The sequence below is a fragment of the Arachis ipaensis genome, chromosome B4, assembly GCF_059453495.1.
Source record: "Arachis ipaensis isolate K30076 ecotype BB chromosome B4, ASM5945349v1, whole genome shotgun sequence".
In the NCBI taxonomy this organism is placed as follows: Eukaryota; Viridiplantae; Streptophyta; class Magnoliopsida; order Fabales; family Fabaceae; genus Arachis; species Arachis ipaensis.
In genome coordinates this window covers 35,786,890-35,804,624 of record NC_142439.1, presented here as the reverse complement: position 1 = coordinate 35,804,624, position 17,735 = coordinate 35,786,890, and the positions used below count along the sequence as shown (strand labels likewise).

Genomic DNA, 17,735 nt, shown 5'->3' with positions numbered 1-17,735 from the left:
ACCTGAAAGGACTCTGAAGAGGAAACTAAGAAAAGCTAAATTACAACAATCCAGCAAGCACCTTTCAGAAATTTTCGAACATGAAGAGGAGATGGCAGCCGAAAATAATAATAATGCAAGGAGGATGCTTGGTAACTTTACTGCACCTAATTCCAATTTACATGGAAGAAGCATCTCCATTCCTGCCATTGGAGCAAACAATTTTGAGCTGAAACCTCAATTAGTTTCTCTGATGCAGCAGAACTGCAAGTTTCATGGACTTCCATCTGAAGATCCTTTTCAATTCTTAACTGAATTCTTACAGATCTGTGATACTGTTAAGACTAATGGAGTAGATCCTGAAGTCTACAGGCTCATGCTTTTCTCTTTTGCTGTAAGAGACAGAGCTAGAATATGGTTGGACTCTCAACCTAAGGATAGCCTGAACTCTTGGGATAAGCTGGTTAAGGCTTTCTTAGCCAAGTTCTTTCCTCCTCAAAAGCTGAGTAAGCTTAGAGTGGATGTTCAGACCTTCAGACAGAAAGAAGGTGAATCCCTCTATGAAGCTTGAGAGAGATACAAAGGACTGACCAAAAAGTGTCCTTTTGACATGCTTTCAGAATGGACCATCTTGGATATATTCTATGATGGTCTGTCTGAGTTATCTAAGATGTCATTGGATACTTCTGCAGGTGGATCCATTCACCTAAAGAAAACGCCTGCAGAAGCTCAAGAACTCATTGACATGGTTGCTAATAACCAGTTCATGTACACTTCTGAAAGGAATCCTGTGAATAATGGGACGCCTATGAAGAAGAGAGTTCTTGAAATTGATACTCTGAATGCCAATATTGGCTCAGAATAAAATATTGACTCAGCAAGTCAATATGATCTCTTAGAGTCTGAATGGAATGCAAGCTGCATCCAACAGTACTCAAGAGGCGCCTTCTGAAGAAGAGGCCTATGATCCTGAGAACCCTGCAATAACATAGGTGAATTACATGGGTGAACCTTATGGAAACACCTATCACCCCTCATGGAGAAATCACCCAAATCTCTCATGGAAGGATCAACAAAAGCCTCAATAAGGCTTTAATAATGGTGGAAGAAACAGGTTTAGCAATAGTAAACCTTTTCCACCATCCACTCAGCAACAGACAGAGAACTCTGAACAAAATACCTCTAATTTAGCAAACTTAGTCTCTGATCTATCTAAGGCCACTGTAAGTTTTATGAATGAAACAAGGTCCTCCATTAGAAATTTGGAAGCACAAGTGGGCCAGCTGAGTAAAAGGATCACTGAAATCCCTCCTAGTACTCTCCCAAGCAATACAGAAGAAAATCCAAAAGGAGAGTGCAAGGCCATTGAATTGATCACCATGGCCAAACCTGTAAGGGAAGGAGAGGACGTGAATCCCAGTGAGGAAGACCTCCTGGGACGTCCAGTGATTAATAAGGAGTTTCCCTTTGAGGAACCAAAGGAATCTAAGGCTCATCTAGAGACCATAGAGATTCCATTAAACCTCCTTATGCCATTCATGAGCTCTGATGAGTATTCCTCTTCTGAAGAGAATGAGGATGTTACTGAAGAGCAAGTTACCAAGTACCTTGGTGCAATCATGAAGCTGAATGCCAAACTATTTGGTATTAAAACTTGGGAAGATAAACCTCCCTTGTTCACTAATGAACTGAGTGATCTGGATCAACTAACATTGCCTCAGAAGAAACAGGATCCTAGAAAGTTCATAATACCTTGTACCATAGGCAACATGATATTTGATAAGGCTCTGTGTGACCTTGGTTCAGGGATAAACCTCATGCCCCTCTCTGTAATAGAGAAACTGGGAATCTATGGGGTGCAAGCTACTAAAATCTCATTAGAGATGACAGCACAGTTCAAGAAAATAGGCTTATGGACAAGTAGAGGATGTGTTAGTAAAGGTTGAAGGCCTTTACATCCCTGCTGATTTCATAGTCCTAGATATTGGGAGGGATGAGGATGAATCCATCATCCTTGGAAGACCCTTCCTAGCCACAGCAAGAGCTGTGATTGATGTTGACAGAGGTGAATTAGTCATTCAATTGAATGAGGACTCTCTTGTGTTTACAACTCAAGGTTACCCTTCTGTAAACCTGGAGAGGAAGCATAAAAAGCTTCTCTCAAAACAGAGTCAACCAGAGCCCCCACAGTCAAACTCTAAGTTTGGTGTTGAACTCCCATATCCAAACTCTAAGTTTGGTGTTGGGAAATCTCAACAATGTTCTGAACATCTGTGAGGCTCCATGAGAGCCCACTATCAAGCTATTGACATTAAAGAAGCGCTTGTTGGGAGGCAACCCAATTTTTATTTAACTATATTTTTTACTAGTTATATGTCTTTGTAGGTTCATGATCATGTGGAGTCACAAAATAAATATAAAACTTGAAAATGGAATAAAAAACAGCAGAAGAAAAATCACACCCTGGAGGAAAACCTTACTGGCGTTTAAACACCAGTAAGAAGTATATGGCTGGCGTTCAACACCAGAACAGAGCATGGTTCTGGCGCTGAACACCCAAAATGGGCAGCATCTGGGCGTTTGAACGCCAGAATTGCACCCTGGAGAAGAGCTGGCGCTGAACGCCCAGAACAAGCATGGTTCTGGCGTTCAACGCTAGAAATGGGCAACAAATGGGCGTTCAACGCCCAGAACAAGCACCAATCTGGCGCTGAACGCCCAGAGTTGTGTGCAAGGGCATTTTGCATGCCCAATTTGGTCCAAGGTTGTAAATCCTTGAACACCTCAGGATCTGTGGATCCCACAGGATCCCCACCTACCTCCACTCATTTCTTCTCACCCCTCTTTCACACAATCCCATAAACACTCTTCCCCAAAACTCTTCACCAATCACCTCAATCTCTCTTCCCTATCACCACTTCACCACTCACATCCATCCACTCCTCCCCATAAACCTACCTCATAAACTCCACCTACCTTCAAAATTCAAAATCACTTTCCCACCCAAAACCCACCCTTATGGCCGAACCTTACCCCCCTCCCTTCCCTATATATAGCCCTCCATTCCTCCTCATTTCCACACAACACAACCCTCTCTTCTCTTCTTGGCTGAATACACCACTCCCCCCTCTCCTCCATATTTTCTTATTCTTCTTCATCTATTCTTTCTTCTCTTGCTCGAGGGCGAGCAATATTCTAAGTTTGGTGTGGTAAAAGCATAAGCTTTTTGTTTTTCCATTACCATTGATGGCACCTAAGACCAGAGAATCCTCTAGAAAAGGGAAAGGAAAGACAAAAGCTTCCACCTCCGAGTCATGGGAGATGGAAAGATTCATCTCCAAAGCTCATCAAGACCACTTCTATGATGTTGTGGTCAAAAAGAAGGTGATCCCCGAGGTCCCTTTCAAGCTCAAGAGAAATGAGTATCCGGAGATCCGACATGAAATCCAAAGAAGAGGTTGGGAAGTTCTAACAAACCCCATCCAACAAGTCGGTATCCTAATGGTTCAAGAGTTCTATGCCAATGCATGGATCACTAGGAACCATGATCAAAGTATGAACCCAAACCCAAAGAATTATATTACAATGGTTCGGGGGAAATACTTAGATTTTAGTCCGGAAAATGTAAGGTTGGCATTTAACTTGCCTATGATGCAAGGAGATGCACGCCCCTACACTAGAAGGGTCAACTTTAATCAAAGGTTGGACCAAGTCCTCATGGACATATGTGTGGAAGGAGCTCAATGGAAGATTGACTCCAAAGGCAAGCCGGTTCAACTAAGAAGACTGGACGACAAGCCTGTAGCTAGAGGATGGTTAGAGTTCATACAACGCTCCATCATCCCCACTAGCAACCGATCCGAAGTTACTGTGGATTGGGCCATCATGATTCATAGCATCATGATTGGAGAGAAAGTAGAAGTTCATGAAGTCATCTCCCTTGAACTCTACAAAAATAGCCGAAAAGCCCTCTTCTTGGGCAAGGCTAGCTTTTCCTCATCTTATTTGCCATCTATGTTACTCAGTTGGAGCTTTCATAGAAGGAGACATTCCCATTAAGGAAGAGAAGCTCATCACCATGAGATCCCGGAGATGCCTCAAATGTATTTTCCTCCACAAAACTATTGGGAGCAAATCAACACCTCCCTAGGAGAATTAAGTTCCAACTTGGGACAATTAAGGGTGGAACATCAAGAGCACTCCATCATCCTTCATGAAATAAGAGAAGATCAAAAAGCAATGATGGAGGAGCAACAAAGACAAGGAAGAGACATAGAAGAGCTCAAGGACATCATTGGTTCCTCAAGAAGGAAACGCCACCATCACTAAGGTGGACTCATTCCTTGTTCTTACTTTCTCTATTTTTCATTTTCTATATGTTAAGTGCTTATCCATATTTGTGTCTTATTACATGATCATTAGTATTTAGTAACTTTGTCTTAAAGTTATGAATGTCCTATGAATCCATCACCTCTCTTAAATGAAAACTGTTTTAATTCAAAAGAACAAGAAGTACATGAGTTTCAAATTTATCCTTGAACTTAGTTTAATTATATTGATGTGGTAACAATACTTTTTATTTTCTGAATGAATGCTTGAACAGTGCATATGTCTTTTGAAGTTGTTGTTTAAGAATGTTAAATATGTTGGCTCTTGAAAGAATGATGATAAGGAGACATGTTATTTGATAATCTGAAAAATTATAAAAATGATTCTTGAAGCAAGAAAAAGCAGCAAAGAACAAAGCTTGCAGAAAAAAAAAGAGAAAAAAATATAGGCAAAAAATAAAAAATAAAAAGAAAAAGCAAGTAGAAAAAGCCAAAAGCTCTTAAAACCAAGAGGCAAGAGCAAAAAGCCAATAACCCTTAAAACCAAAAGGCAAGGGTAAATAAAAAGGATTCCAAGGCTTTGAGCATCAGTGGAGAGAAGGGCATAAAGGAATAAAATCCTGGCCTAAGCGGCTAAACCAAGCTGTCCCTAACCATGTGCTTGTGGCGTGAAAGTGTCAAGTGAAAACTTGAGACTAAGCGGTTAAAGTCAAGGTCCAAAGTAAAAGAAGAGTGTGCTTAAGAACCCTGGACACAATCTGAAAAGGTTCACCCAGTTATGTGTCTGTGGCATTTATGTATCCGGTGGTAATACTGGAAAACAAAGTGCTTAGGGCCACGGCCAAGACTCATAAAATAGCTGTGTTCAAGAATCATCATACTGAACTGGGAGAATCAATAACACTATCTGAACTCTGAGTTCCTATAGATGCCAATCATTCTGAACCTCAATGGATAAAGTGAGATGCCAAAACTATTCAAGAGGCAAAAAGCTACAAGTCCCGCTCATCTGATTGGAGCTATGTTTCATTGATAGTTTGGAATTTATAGTATATTCTCTTCTTTTTATCCTATTTGATTTTTATTTGCTTGGGGACAAGCAACAATTTAAGTTTGGTGTTGTGATGAGCGGATAATTTATACGCTTTTTGGCATTATTTTTATTATGTTTTTAGTAGAATCTAGTTACTTTTAGGGATGTTTTTATTAGTTTTTATGTTAAATTCACATTTCTGGACTTTACTATGAGTTTGTGTATTTTTCTGTGATTTCAGGTATTTTCTGGCTGAAATTGAGGGACTTGAGCAAAAATCAGATTCAGAGGTTGAAGAAGGACTGCTAATGCTGTTGGATTCTGACCTCCCTGCACTCAAAGTGAATTTTCTGGAGTTACAGAACTCAAAATGGCGCGCTTCCAATTGCGTTGGAAAGTAGACATCTAGGGCTTTCTAGCAATGTATAATAGTCCATACTTTGATCGAGTTTAGATGACGTAAAAGGGCGTTGAACGCCAGTTCTACGCTGTTGTCTAGAGTTAAACGCCAGAAACACGTCACAAACCAGAGTTGAACGCCAGAAATACGTTACAACCTGGCGTTCAACTCCAGAAAGATCCTTTGCATGTGTAACATTCAAGCTCAGCCCAAGCACACACCAAGTGGGCCCCGGAAGTGGATTTATGCATCAATTACTTACTTCTGTAAACCCTAGTAACTAGTTTATTATAAATAGGACTTTTTACTATTGTATTAGACATCTTTGGATTATCTTTTGATCATTTTTAGATCTCTAGACCTCCATGGGAGGCTGGCCACTCGGCCATGCCAACCCTATATTCACTTATGTATTTTCATACGGTAGCGTTTCTGCACTCCATAGATTAAGGTGTGGAGCTCTGCTGTTCCTCAAAGATTAATGCAAAGTACTACTATTTTTCTATTCAATTCAACTTATTCCGCTTCTAAGATATTCATTCGCACTTCAACCTGAATGTGATGAACGTGACAATCATCATCATTCCCCCACGAACGCGTGCCTGACAACCACTTCCGTTCCACCTTAGATTGAATGAGTATCTCTTGGATCTCTTAATCAGAATCTTCGTGGTATAAGCTAGATTGATGGCGGCATTCATGAGAGTCCGGAAAGTCTAAACCTTGTCTGTGGTATTCTGAGTAGGACTCTAGGATTGAATGACTGTGACGAACTTCAAACTCGCGAGTGCTGGGCGTAGTGACAGACGCAAAAGGAGGGTGAATCCTATTCCAGCATGATCGAGAACCTCAGATGATTAGCCGTGCTGTGACAGAGCATTTGGACCATTTTCACAAGAGGATAGGATGCAGCCATTGACAAGGGTGATGCCTCCAGACGATTAGCCATGCAGTGACAGCACATCAGACCATTTTCCAGAGAGGATTAAAAGTAGCCTTTGACAACGGTGATGTCCTTACATAAAGCCAGCCATGGAAAGGAGTAAGACTGATTGGATGAAGACAGCAAGAAAGCAGAGGTTCAGAGGAACGAAAGCATCTCTATACACTTATTTGAAATTCTCACCAATGATATACATAAGTGTTTCTATCCTTATTTTCTATCTATTTGTTATTTATGTTCGAAAACTCCATAACTATTTTATATCTGCCTGACAGAGATTTACAAGGCGACCATAGCTTGCTTCAAGCCAACAATCTCCGTGGGATCGACCCTTACTCACGTAAGGTTTATTACTTGGACGACCCAGTGCACTTGCTGGTTAGTTATATCGAAGTTGTGAATGAAAAACAATTTATTAAGACGTGCGCACAGAGTTTCTGACGCCGTTGACTGAGATCACAATTTCGTGCACCAGATGCCTAGGAAACCAAGGTACAACATTATACGGAAATCCCCGAAAGATACCGGAACTAATGCCGGTACTGAAGAGACAACGGTTAGTGTTTGTGGTTAACATTTCTTGACGTAACCTTATGTGAAAATTATATGTCCTTCAATTGTATCATCGAACCGCATTAATTTTTCTCCCGACAAAATTATTAGTTTATGAAATAAAATAATTCTCAATATTAATTCGTTCTCTAAGATATAATTCTAAATGGTTTCACATTGCGTTAAGGTTGTGTCCACGACTAGAGGAGCTCAGACATCACGGGAACAACCACGTGATAGGGCTCCTCCGATTTCATCCTCAGCTAATAGAGCTCCGGCAACCCGTATGAATGAACCGTTTCGTGCACCGCACATCCATCATAGTAATGCACAGTCGAGTACTGCTGATGACCCTCAAACTCCAACAGACAACATAGAGACTCGGCATTGCGCGGAAGTGGCTGATCATGAATTAGGGGATGAGGATTACGACCCAAAGGCAGATGAAGTTCCGTCGTTTGATGACCACATCGACGACTTGCTTGCTGCCCAAGAAGTCGAAGGTCAGCATAACAACAAGAAAGCCAAAGATACAGATTTCTGGGAAGTTATTGTTATCGGTAAACATTTTTCCTCCCATTTTCGTAAATAGTTATCTTCATAGTCCTTTACTTCTATTTTTCTTTTGTGCAATGATTATATAGTAATTTTGTTTCTCATACACTTCTTAAAGGACGTCGTGAGAAAAGTTTCTAAGCTGAGCGTGAAGGAGGCTATAGCCCTCCCTTCCAATACAAAGATAGTACTCCCATTTAACAGGGAGTCGCAACCGATTGGTCAGGCGGCAGGATTATTGAGTGGTTTCATCGAGAGTTTGGGTGCAGATTATTCCCAGTTCCCCATACACTTACACAGTTGGAAGCTGGTGAGCAAAGCAAAGAGGGAACATGTGTACGACATGCTTAAGGTACAGCTTTAAGCTTCTACAATTTAAGCAATTTTAGTATTCGGTATTTTTTTAAGGTCTTTTGCATGGGTAAATTATATGGGTAGTAAAATTTTCATATTGTGTTTTTCACATCATCATTTAAGCACTTCACATTTATACGTAATTGCGACTGCTTGTACTGGATTTGAAGGTCATACTTTAAAAATTTAAATTAGCCTATAATGGTTGTGGCATTTTTTCAAATTATTAGTCTTATACTTGTTCGTTGGCCTTCGTTAATGACAATGTATACTAATTGCAGCGGGTCTTTTACTATGAGGACGATGCCGGAGGAAAAATAAAGTGCGATATTTTGAAGAGAATAGGAAAGAACTGGAAAGATACAAGGCACCACTTGTTTCATAGGTGTTACAAACAAATAAGGACTTATGAGAAAAATCTTCAGCATCACCCGAAAGGAATAGACAAAAATGATTGAAAAAAGTTCGTTGATTATCGCCTGAATGAAGAAACACAGGTAAGCCTTGGTATATTTTATTATTTCCACAAAAAAAATGTTTATACATATTAATTCCTTTACATTTTATATTCAACTTTTTCTTTCTCATTTACATTTGTTTTGTTATTTGTTCATAGAAAAAGTGTAAATAGAACACTTTAAATCGGAGCAAGCAACTGTACACACATACTGGGGGTTCCAAAATATTGGCAAGAAAAAAAGATGAAGTGGTAATAAGTCATTATTTGCATTAGATTTTGATTAAGCTTCTTGAAAAATGTTGTTATTTACTAAATTGTGTCAATATTAACGATATAGGAGAGAGAGCAAGGAAGGTCCGTTGGTAGAGGAGAGTTGTTTATCATGACTCATAAGAAAAAAGATGGCTCGTATATCCATCCCGATGCGCGTGTTGTTAGTGTAAGTCATGTTTGAAAATTTGAAGCAATATATAGCTTACTGTATATATCGTGCTATTTTTAACTTCTTCCTTTCCAATGTTGTATATTTGTAGGAAGCAATTGCGAATGTTGAGAGGCAGGATGGATCCTCTAAGCACCTTTAACAAAATGACTCGCTAGCACAAGTTCTCGGAAAGGAGCACCCAGGACGAGTTCGTGCCCTAGGTGCTGGACCATGTCCCACCCAAGTCTTTGGTAACGCTGCTGGACAACCGTCGGGTTCTGCAGAGTCCAATGCAGAGGATAAGAGGATGATTGCAGAATTGACGACTAAGCTAGAAGAAGAGAGAGAGAAGTATTCGTGAAGAGAGAAAGAGAATTGATTTGTTTATTGCTGTGTCTGTGTATATTACTTTATATCAGGTTCTCTATTTATAGCCATACATGGGCATCAATTTCAAACTTCATTAAATATGATTTCCCTTAAAAATCCAAGCCTTGTGAAAAATGGACATCCATCTTAAGCAATCTTATCATAATATTTAGAACCTCTTTTTGAGTTAAGGAAAAATTTTTTAAATTGAACCAAATTTAATATCAATTTATTAATTTTTTGTCCTTCATACAATGATTCAGTACTCCTATTTATATTCCTAAACACCCTAATAGGTTGACTAACTAATTAAGCAACCCAATATTACTCCTAATTATAATTATTAAAAATATTAAAAAATAAATAATTTTAAGACAATTATTTTTTATCCTACTACATATAACACACAATTTTTTCAGGATTCCAAAGTTTAAAATAATATCCAACTAAAGTATAACAAACTTGTTGGTTCTAACCCCCAAAACTCAAACAAATAATTCTTGGGATTCCAAACTTTAAAATAATTCACCTGACCAACAAAAAAAAAGGAACTGCTTCATTTGTCCTCCTTCTCAAAAGTTCAACCGTTCGCTCTTTCTCCATATTGCTTATCGCTGCAGCTGAATAGGGAGATGGGAGGAACGCCCTTCAATTTCTGCCTTCGACCGCAACTTTTTCTAGCCATACTTTCGCCTGAAAACTGCCACCTCTTCTTGCTCCTTCACGGTTCAGGCTTCCTCTTTGCGATCTCGTGAAAATACCGCCGCTGTGAGGGGTGGTGGCTTAGCCGCGATTGGAGAAACAAACCAGGCATGTCCACTTGCTGCCTTTCCGTGATGATGTCGTTGCGGTTCGTGCATCACAAGCTCCACAATACTGTTTGAGTCACCGGTGTTGCATATTAGATCCGTGGCTGTTGTAGGTTCGCCCAAGACTACCGCATGCGAGTTCAGATCCGGAGGTTCTGGTGGTGCTCGTTGCACTACAACCGCCCTTGCTAGCTCAGACCATTCACCTGTGCACCAATCTTTGAAGCCTCTAGTTGCATCGTCATAGCCAGTACTCGGTTCAGCCAGTTCACCTTCATCGGATGCTGCATTTTTGGTAAAAACATTTGTATTTTGATCTCGCTTTCATCATCTACTAGTTGGATTGTCAATGTTGTAAAGTCTAGAATTGTGATTGATGATGTTGAGAACTGATGTTGAGGTGTTGAAAAAGATCGTTGAATTCTTGAAGTTGTAATTTTTATATCCATATGATGTAGTTTTGGTTAATTTGTAATTTCTATTGATCCTTCTTGGTGCCGTGGTGGTTGTGATTGAGATTTGGAATTTGATTCTTCTTCTAATTCTTCTCTGTTAAGTTGCTCAAATTTTGTTTTGTGCTTAATTTCTTCTTCTTCCTCTTTTCTTTCTTGAATTTCTGCTATTGCTGCTGTGATTTTCTAATTTTGTTGATGGCTCAGATTCAGTTGAGTTTTTTTTATCAATTTGTGATTGCTTTTGTTGTTGTTGACTGAGATTTAGCCTAGCCTTAATCTCTTTCCATTTAATTTTCCATTCTTCTACTGCTTTCGAACAAATTTCAGGTAGGATTAGGTGCATATCTGGTTGGAAACGATGTAGGAATGCCATGTCGAATATATAACAATATCTACTTTTTCGTAGTGCCTCTAGTATCCCAAAATTGGCCGGCTAAGATGGACCACCAGTAACTATTGATTTCATCGAACATAGGAATTTCGCTCCTGACGAATTCAGTTTCTTCTGCCATGAAAGGCTCTCAATAAAAAATACCAATGTTAAAACTCTTCTTCGAGTTAGGAAGAGAAACTTTAAATTGAACTAAGTTCAATATCAATTCATTAATTTCTTGTTCTTTATGCAATGACTCAATATTTCTATTTATAAATTTAAATCCTCTAAATTCTAAATTTGTACTTTAGAGGGTAAAGTGTGATCTTCTATGTTTAAATAGTTTCTTTCTCATATTTATTCTTGGTCCCACTTATAAAATAAATGGTGAGAGATCACATTTTACTCTCTAAAATAAAATTCAAACTTTAGAAAATCCAAATCTCCTATTTATATTCTTAACAAACTCTAATAGACTAATCAACTAATTAAGCGGCCTAACATTGGCTGGATCATAACAGACGCTTGGCTCAATACGCAAATCTTAATATCTAAAAATGATCATATTTACAATTATTTTGTATTTTTTCACAAAATTAAAATACTAAATCATAATTTTCCATGCCACCCTTGGGTAAGAGATTGGCACTCACAAGTGGACATCAACCAATATATGTTTGAGTGTGTACAGCGTACTATGTAGTGTGTAATGTAACTGTGTTGTTCTGTGAATCCCTTCTCCTAAAATAAATAAACGAGTCCATTAGAGAGCTAATGAGGTATTTATACAATGTGTATAATGGACTGTTTATTTAATCCAATATGAGTTAAAAATAAAAATTACCAACAAAATAATAAATTTAAAAACTCTTATTCAGTTATTTCACATCAAATTTCAAATTTCAAATTCTCCAATTTCAAATTTTAAATTTTTAAAAAATTCAGTTAGTTATTTCAAAAAAATAACCATCTGAAATCCTCCAATACTCTCTTCTTTTTTAACCGACGGCCACCTCACCTTCATCAATAATCATCCCATTTCACTGTCGCTACTTGGCTTGCCACACGCCACTCACCCTTAATAAAAATAATCATCCACTTAAGGATAAAAATAATCATCCGCATACCTAATGAATTGAACATTGCATCTAACATATTTTAATTATATATAACTAAACTCAATCCAATCAAAATAATCATCTACATAAAAATAAAATAACCATCCATATACCTACTAAAATGGCCATCCTAAATTGACCATTAAAATAGAAGAAGAAGATGAATAAACAGAAGAAACTATTATTGTGGTGAAACATAATTTTAAAGGACTAGTTATGACAAAATCGGCACTGTTGTGAAACATAGGGCTCAAATCATGAAAGAAGCTAACCATGCTTGGATCCGAAGAAGAAGAAGAGCATGGTCGGTGAGAAGAGACTTGAAGGAATGGGAGAAAGCGAAGCCGCATTGGACGAGGTGAGGACGGTGTCAGGAAGAAGGCACACACCGGCTGCGACGGAGGCGCTGGACGTCCGGGTTGCTGCGGTGCCGTTAGTTCGACCCACATAATATGCGCGTCCTCCCTTGGCGGTGGCCTGTGCGGCAACGGCACCAGTCAGAACAGTGTCGGCTCGATTTTTGATGACGGCTGGTGACCGTGGCGTTAGTGTACCGGCGAGACTCCATGAGAAAGGCATATAACGCTGACAAACCGTATTGAGAGAGAGGTGAGAGATGGGGTAGTTTATTTGTTTCCAAAACCGACCGTAATCTTAATATTTGATTTAAATTTTAAATTAGAAACTATTCAAAATTAATTAATTGCCTATAATTTAGTTTTAATTTCAAATTAATTCCATTGTACACATTGTATAAAGCATACGTTGTCTCTTCATACTTTTCTTAAATAAATAAGTAAAGTAAAAAATGATCATAATTTTTTCCCTTATAGGAATTGTGGCTATACAAGTTTATAAATTAAAAGCTTAAAAAGAATGTATATTAAGAACCATCCAACCAAATAATTAGATTTGGAAAACTCAATTAGATTTGAATATAATGATCAAACTAATTGAGTTTTACCAAATCTAAAACAGTATGAAGTTATTGACCATAAATTATCCACGTAAAACCAAATGACATATTGTAAAATATTTTTCATGTTTAAAGTGAAATTCGAAATCTCAATCTCTTGATTAAGAGACCAAGTAATGTGTTAATAGGTCACACCACCTACTTAGTGGAAAAAATATAAATTCTCTCACATTTAGAATTTACACAATATTATTAGTTTGTACAAGGCAAATATTTTATATTTTCTCATACTCCTTGCTTTCTTAAAGACGTCTTCACTTGAAGATATTATTGTATATTGTTTACATATTTAACTGAATATATTTAATTGAATAATTGAATAATTTATAATTTTTCACAGGAGTAACCGCCTTGTTGATCCCTTTTAGTATGAGCAGTTTGATCATCATCATTGACGGCCTTAATGATGACGCCAGCAAGATGCATGCCACCTTTCCACCATGCAGTCTCAACCTCGTACATTCCAAACTCAACATATTTTTCACCGGAAACTGGAAAGCGACCACCGGAGATCTCATGCCACTGACCATGCTTCTTCCGGTACTCCTCCAGATTCACCTCGATGAACGGTAGAGGCTCCACCCTGGGTTTCACCGTGAACTTGACCGGTGCGGAGTGCCAACCATATGCATCCTCATTGAAGCTAACCACATAAAATATCTCATACGTCTTAATTGAATCACCATTATGACGCTTCAATTCTCCCATGCTTAGTTTTCCAGTTACTTCCAGCCAGTTCACTTGAACAAGCAATTTTGCTTCTCCCAACCTTAATCCAAGTGTGCAGAAGATTATCCCTCATTATTAATAAATCTTGTTGCAATGTAGTCATTTATTAACTCTAACTCCGATATTATTACCTCTAGGATATATTACGTGTTTTAGGGCTGAGAAAGCGGGTAGTTTATTCTGCTCCGCCAAGGCCACAGAGATGAATTAGTTCGCTTAACGTTTTTTAAAAATAGGGTAAAGTACTAAATTGGTCCCTATGTTTGGGCGTAATTCTGTTTCGATCCTTAAGGTTTAAAGTGTCCTATTTGAATCCAAAAATGTTTTATTTAGCATCAATTTAGTCTCACAATGAGGTCAAAGTTAAATAATTAAGGAAATGTCCTACATAACAACAATTAATGGGACTTGGCCGGAAAGTGTTCTCGCCTCTATCATTAGCTCGGGTAGTCGCCGGTGTTTCAGTCACCTTTCCATGGCTCCCTTAATTATGTGCTAGGAATTTCCCTCTTGCTTGAATAATGGGAAGCGGGCTAGTCCCCGAAAATGCCCGTTTACCTGTCGTTGGGGATCAAAATCTTATTTTTTCGAACAAAATCGATAATATGAAGAATATGTACAAGCTCTAGAGGCACAAAATCAACAATTGATGCATCAATACATTTATTTATTATTTTTTTATAATATAAATAAAATATTTTCTATAGAACTAAAGAGAATGATAAATAAATGTATTGATGCATTAATGGTTGATTTTGTGCCTCTGGAGTTTGTATTTGTTCTCCAGATTATCGATTTTGTTCTTGTACTGTTGTTATGTAGGACATTCTGTTAATTATTTAAGTTTGACCTCACTGTGGGACTAAATTGATGCTAAATGAAATTTTTTTGGATTCAAATAAGACAATTTAAATCTTAAAGACTAAAATAGAATTATGCCCAAACATAGGGGACCAATTTAGTACTTTATCCTTTAAAATAAAATTTACTAAAATTAATTAAAAATTAATAATTAAAAAATTAAATATAAATAAAAAATATAAATTATAACACATTATTTTACTATTTTTAAAATTTTTAAATTTAATAAAATTATTCACAATAATATCTATTGATAGAATATATAAAAAATAAGTTATATAACTTAAACACATATATGATAACGTAAATAAAATAAATAAAGTTAATAACAAAAAAAAAATAAAAAAAGAGTGTGTTTAGAAGTTATAAAATTATTATTTGTTTTATCTATTTTTATAATATTAATCACTATTTAAAAAAAAAAAATTTTGGTCCGCACGAGTCGACCCGCTTTGTGCTGTCAAAATTTGTGAATTTAGTTTGTGAATTTAGTATTTTTTTTTTTAATTTGACGAGTTTTAAATTTTACCTTGTTCGTTTTTTTTTGCATGTTCAATCTCTTTTACTACCCTAATGTGTTTACTCAAATTTCAAAGATTAAACTTATTTTAAAATTCATTTATTCTATAAACAAAAATGTTATATGCACGTAACAAATTTTTTATTATATATTTATGTATAAACATAAATATGTATTAATAGATTGTAACTATTTTTAACTATTATTTTAATTTATTTTTAATGTATATTTTATATTTAAATATGTATTTTATTTGAAAAAATGTTGTAGCGGCTAATTTTTTTGTATGTGTTTACGTAATATATGATTGATTTATTTTTTAATATGCATATGAAATAGATTACGTAAAATCGTTATGTATAAATTGCATAAAGAAATTATTACTTTAATGCATGTGACAAAATTACTATCTAGTGTATGTATGAAATAATAATTATTTATACTATATGATATGGATCAATTTAGTACATAAACATAATTGTATGTAAAGTGCAAAAACAAATTTTTTCTTTTAATAATTCTCCATATTTATCAGGAAAAAACATATTAAATTTCTTCAATTGCATTATAAACTAATTAAACCGAACTCAGACAAGCAGAGGGGGAAACAATTTTGTTTTTCTTGTTTGAGACAAAATGAGTAGTAATAAAACACACATATAAAGATGACTTACCCACAGAACGGGTCAGATATATTATCAAACTCTTTCCAGAATCTTCTTTGGTTTCCCCAAGTAATGGTTAGGTAGCGAACACCTACACTGAAAATCATTTCTCTTCCGTGTTGATAGGGTTTCCCAAGATCGATGATCTCCGGCTGGACAAATTTTTATATTTTTAGATATTATATATATTTTCTAATTACTGATTAGCATATTTCAGTCACCAAAAAAAAAAATTACTGATTAGCATAACATAACATGTTTGTTTGTGATAAAATTTCACTGAGAGGAAATATTTGTATGACTAGTTTTTTTCTATATATATTTTTTGAGTTTATCATTTTATATTGTAAGATAAAGTACGACACCACACTTAATAAAAGTTAAAGCAACTATTAAACAGTGTCAAATAATTTATCTCAAAAATTTAAATTATTAAAATATATATATATATATATATATATATATATATATATATATGACACGTTATATTTGTTTGTTTCTTCACATAATAGTCTTTTTTTGAATTTAAAATATAAATTTAGGGGAATCGAATGACTAGAGGGCGAACATTTTAGTAGAAAAAGAAGAGTGTTAATGTGTTAGTGTTATTATTAGTAAAAATATATAAATAATTATATATATATACTACAATCCTAACTCCTTAGGATTAATAATAAACTGATTTAACGAGAGTTCTGACACGATATGTCATTATATATTCTATTGTATAAAGGGAAGAATCGATCGAAGAGTGGTATGATGAAAGCGCTTACTCCTTGCCAATGAGGGTCGCTTACTTCTTCATCAGGGTTCGTCATTTTCTGTACGAACTATGAAGTTCTGCTCCAAACTTCAATTTTGGTGTTGAAATTAAAGTGGATGTTAGTTGTTACATATATATTAACAGATGCTCGTAAGAATTTATATACAAGTGTAGGTCATGGCAGAAAGCGTAAAGATCGGGTAAGGAACCAGTCAACCATACATATACCTAGCAGTGTACATGTTATATTTTCGTCACAAATTAAAGGATCATATGAGAACGAATCTGTGATGCATAAGATAAGCAAAATATTGAGCAAACCTTTAATAGTTTTCTATGTCCTTTTTTAACTTCAAAAAAAGGTAAGGTATCGAGCTCAAATAAAATGAAGGTTAAATTTTTATATTAATCCCTATAATCTCACCAAAATTATAATTGAGTTCCTATTTTTTAAAAATTTTTAAATAAATCTCTATACTTGTTTTAAATTTGTAATCACATTCTTATCATTCTAAAAACGTTTAACTTAATGGAATATACTTGGAGTTAATTTGATAAAAATTTTATTTTGTTATAGTACCTATATTTAGTAAATCAAATTAAAAATAACTTTCAATAAGTACAAATAACAATAATTGTGTTTGTTAAAATAACTTTTAAAATTTTAAAATTTTATAATAGATATAAGTGTAATAGTTAAAAATTTAAAATTAAAAATTAATTAATGTATCAGGATATATTAGACTTTTAATTTTGATAAGCACAAATTATTATTGAAAAGTTCTACCTTAGATACTCTTAAAAGTACTCTCATCTTTTAAAAGCTACAAGTTCAAACACATGGTCTTTTTGATTTACCAAACACAAAATCAAGAGCTTATATTTTTAAAAAGCACAAGCACTTCTTCAAAAAGCTTTATCAAACTAAACCTTAGGCATATTTGCTAGTGATATGAGATTGATAAAAATATTTTTGTAACATTTATGTCCAAAAAGGATCTACTTACAAATTTAAAACTGATGTAGGGACCCAATTGAAAACATTAAAATGTAGAAACCTAACACTACA

At 35.7% G+C, this 17,735-nt stretch overlaps 1 protein-coding gene, 1 long non-coding RNA gene and 1 other non-coding gene across 3 annotated transcripts; 1 reads left to right on the top strand and 2 right to left on the bottom strand.

Annotated features, from left to right (window-relative positions):
- Positions 1-487: 487 nt before the first annotated feature.
- LOC148567178 (small nucleolar RNA R71) lies at positions 488-595 on the bottom strand. The gene has a single exon (XR_015883079.1). It is a non-coding gene; the product is annotated as a small nucleolar RNA R71 (small nucleolar RNA).
- A 9,265-nt stretch (positions 596-9,860) lies between these two features.
- On the top strand, positions 9,861-11,333 carry LOC110271032 (uncharacterized). Its single transcript, XR_002361013.2, has 2 exons — positions 9,861-10,501; positions 10,989-11,333. It is a non-coding gene; the product is annotated as an uncharacterized LOC110271032 (long non-coding RNA).
- A 2,033-nt stretch (positions 11,334-13,366) lies between these two features.
- Positions 13,367-16,789, bottom strand: LOC107637750 (uncharacterized protein PHLOEM PROTEIN 2-LIKE A4). Its single transcript, XM_016341089.3, has 3 exons — positions 16,677-16,789; positions 15,913-16,055; positions 13,367-13,897 (listed from the first exon to the last, which is right to left on the bottom strand). The coding sequence occupies exons 1-3, from the start codon at positions 16,719-16,721 to the stop codon at positions 13,453-13,455; spliced, it is 633 nt and encodes a 210-aa protein (XP_016196575.1). The 5' UTR covers positions 16,722-16,789; the 3' UTR covers positions 13,367-13,452.
- Positions 16,790-17,735: the final 946 nt, after the last annotated feature.

Coding starts and splice junctions, on each gene's coding strand:
- LOC107637750 (XM_016341089.3), bottom strand. CDS start 16,721: ATGACGAACCCTGATGAAGAAGTAAGCGACCCTCATTGGCAAGGA. Junction 16,056..16,676: donor GCGACCCTCATTGGCAAGGA/GTAAGCGCTTTC, acceptor AAATTTGTCCAG/CCGGAGATCATCGATCTTGG. Junction 13,898..15,912: donor ATATCTGACCCGTTCTGTGG/GTAAGTCATCTT, acceptor ACTTGGATTAAG/GTTGGGAGAAGCAAAATTGC.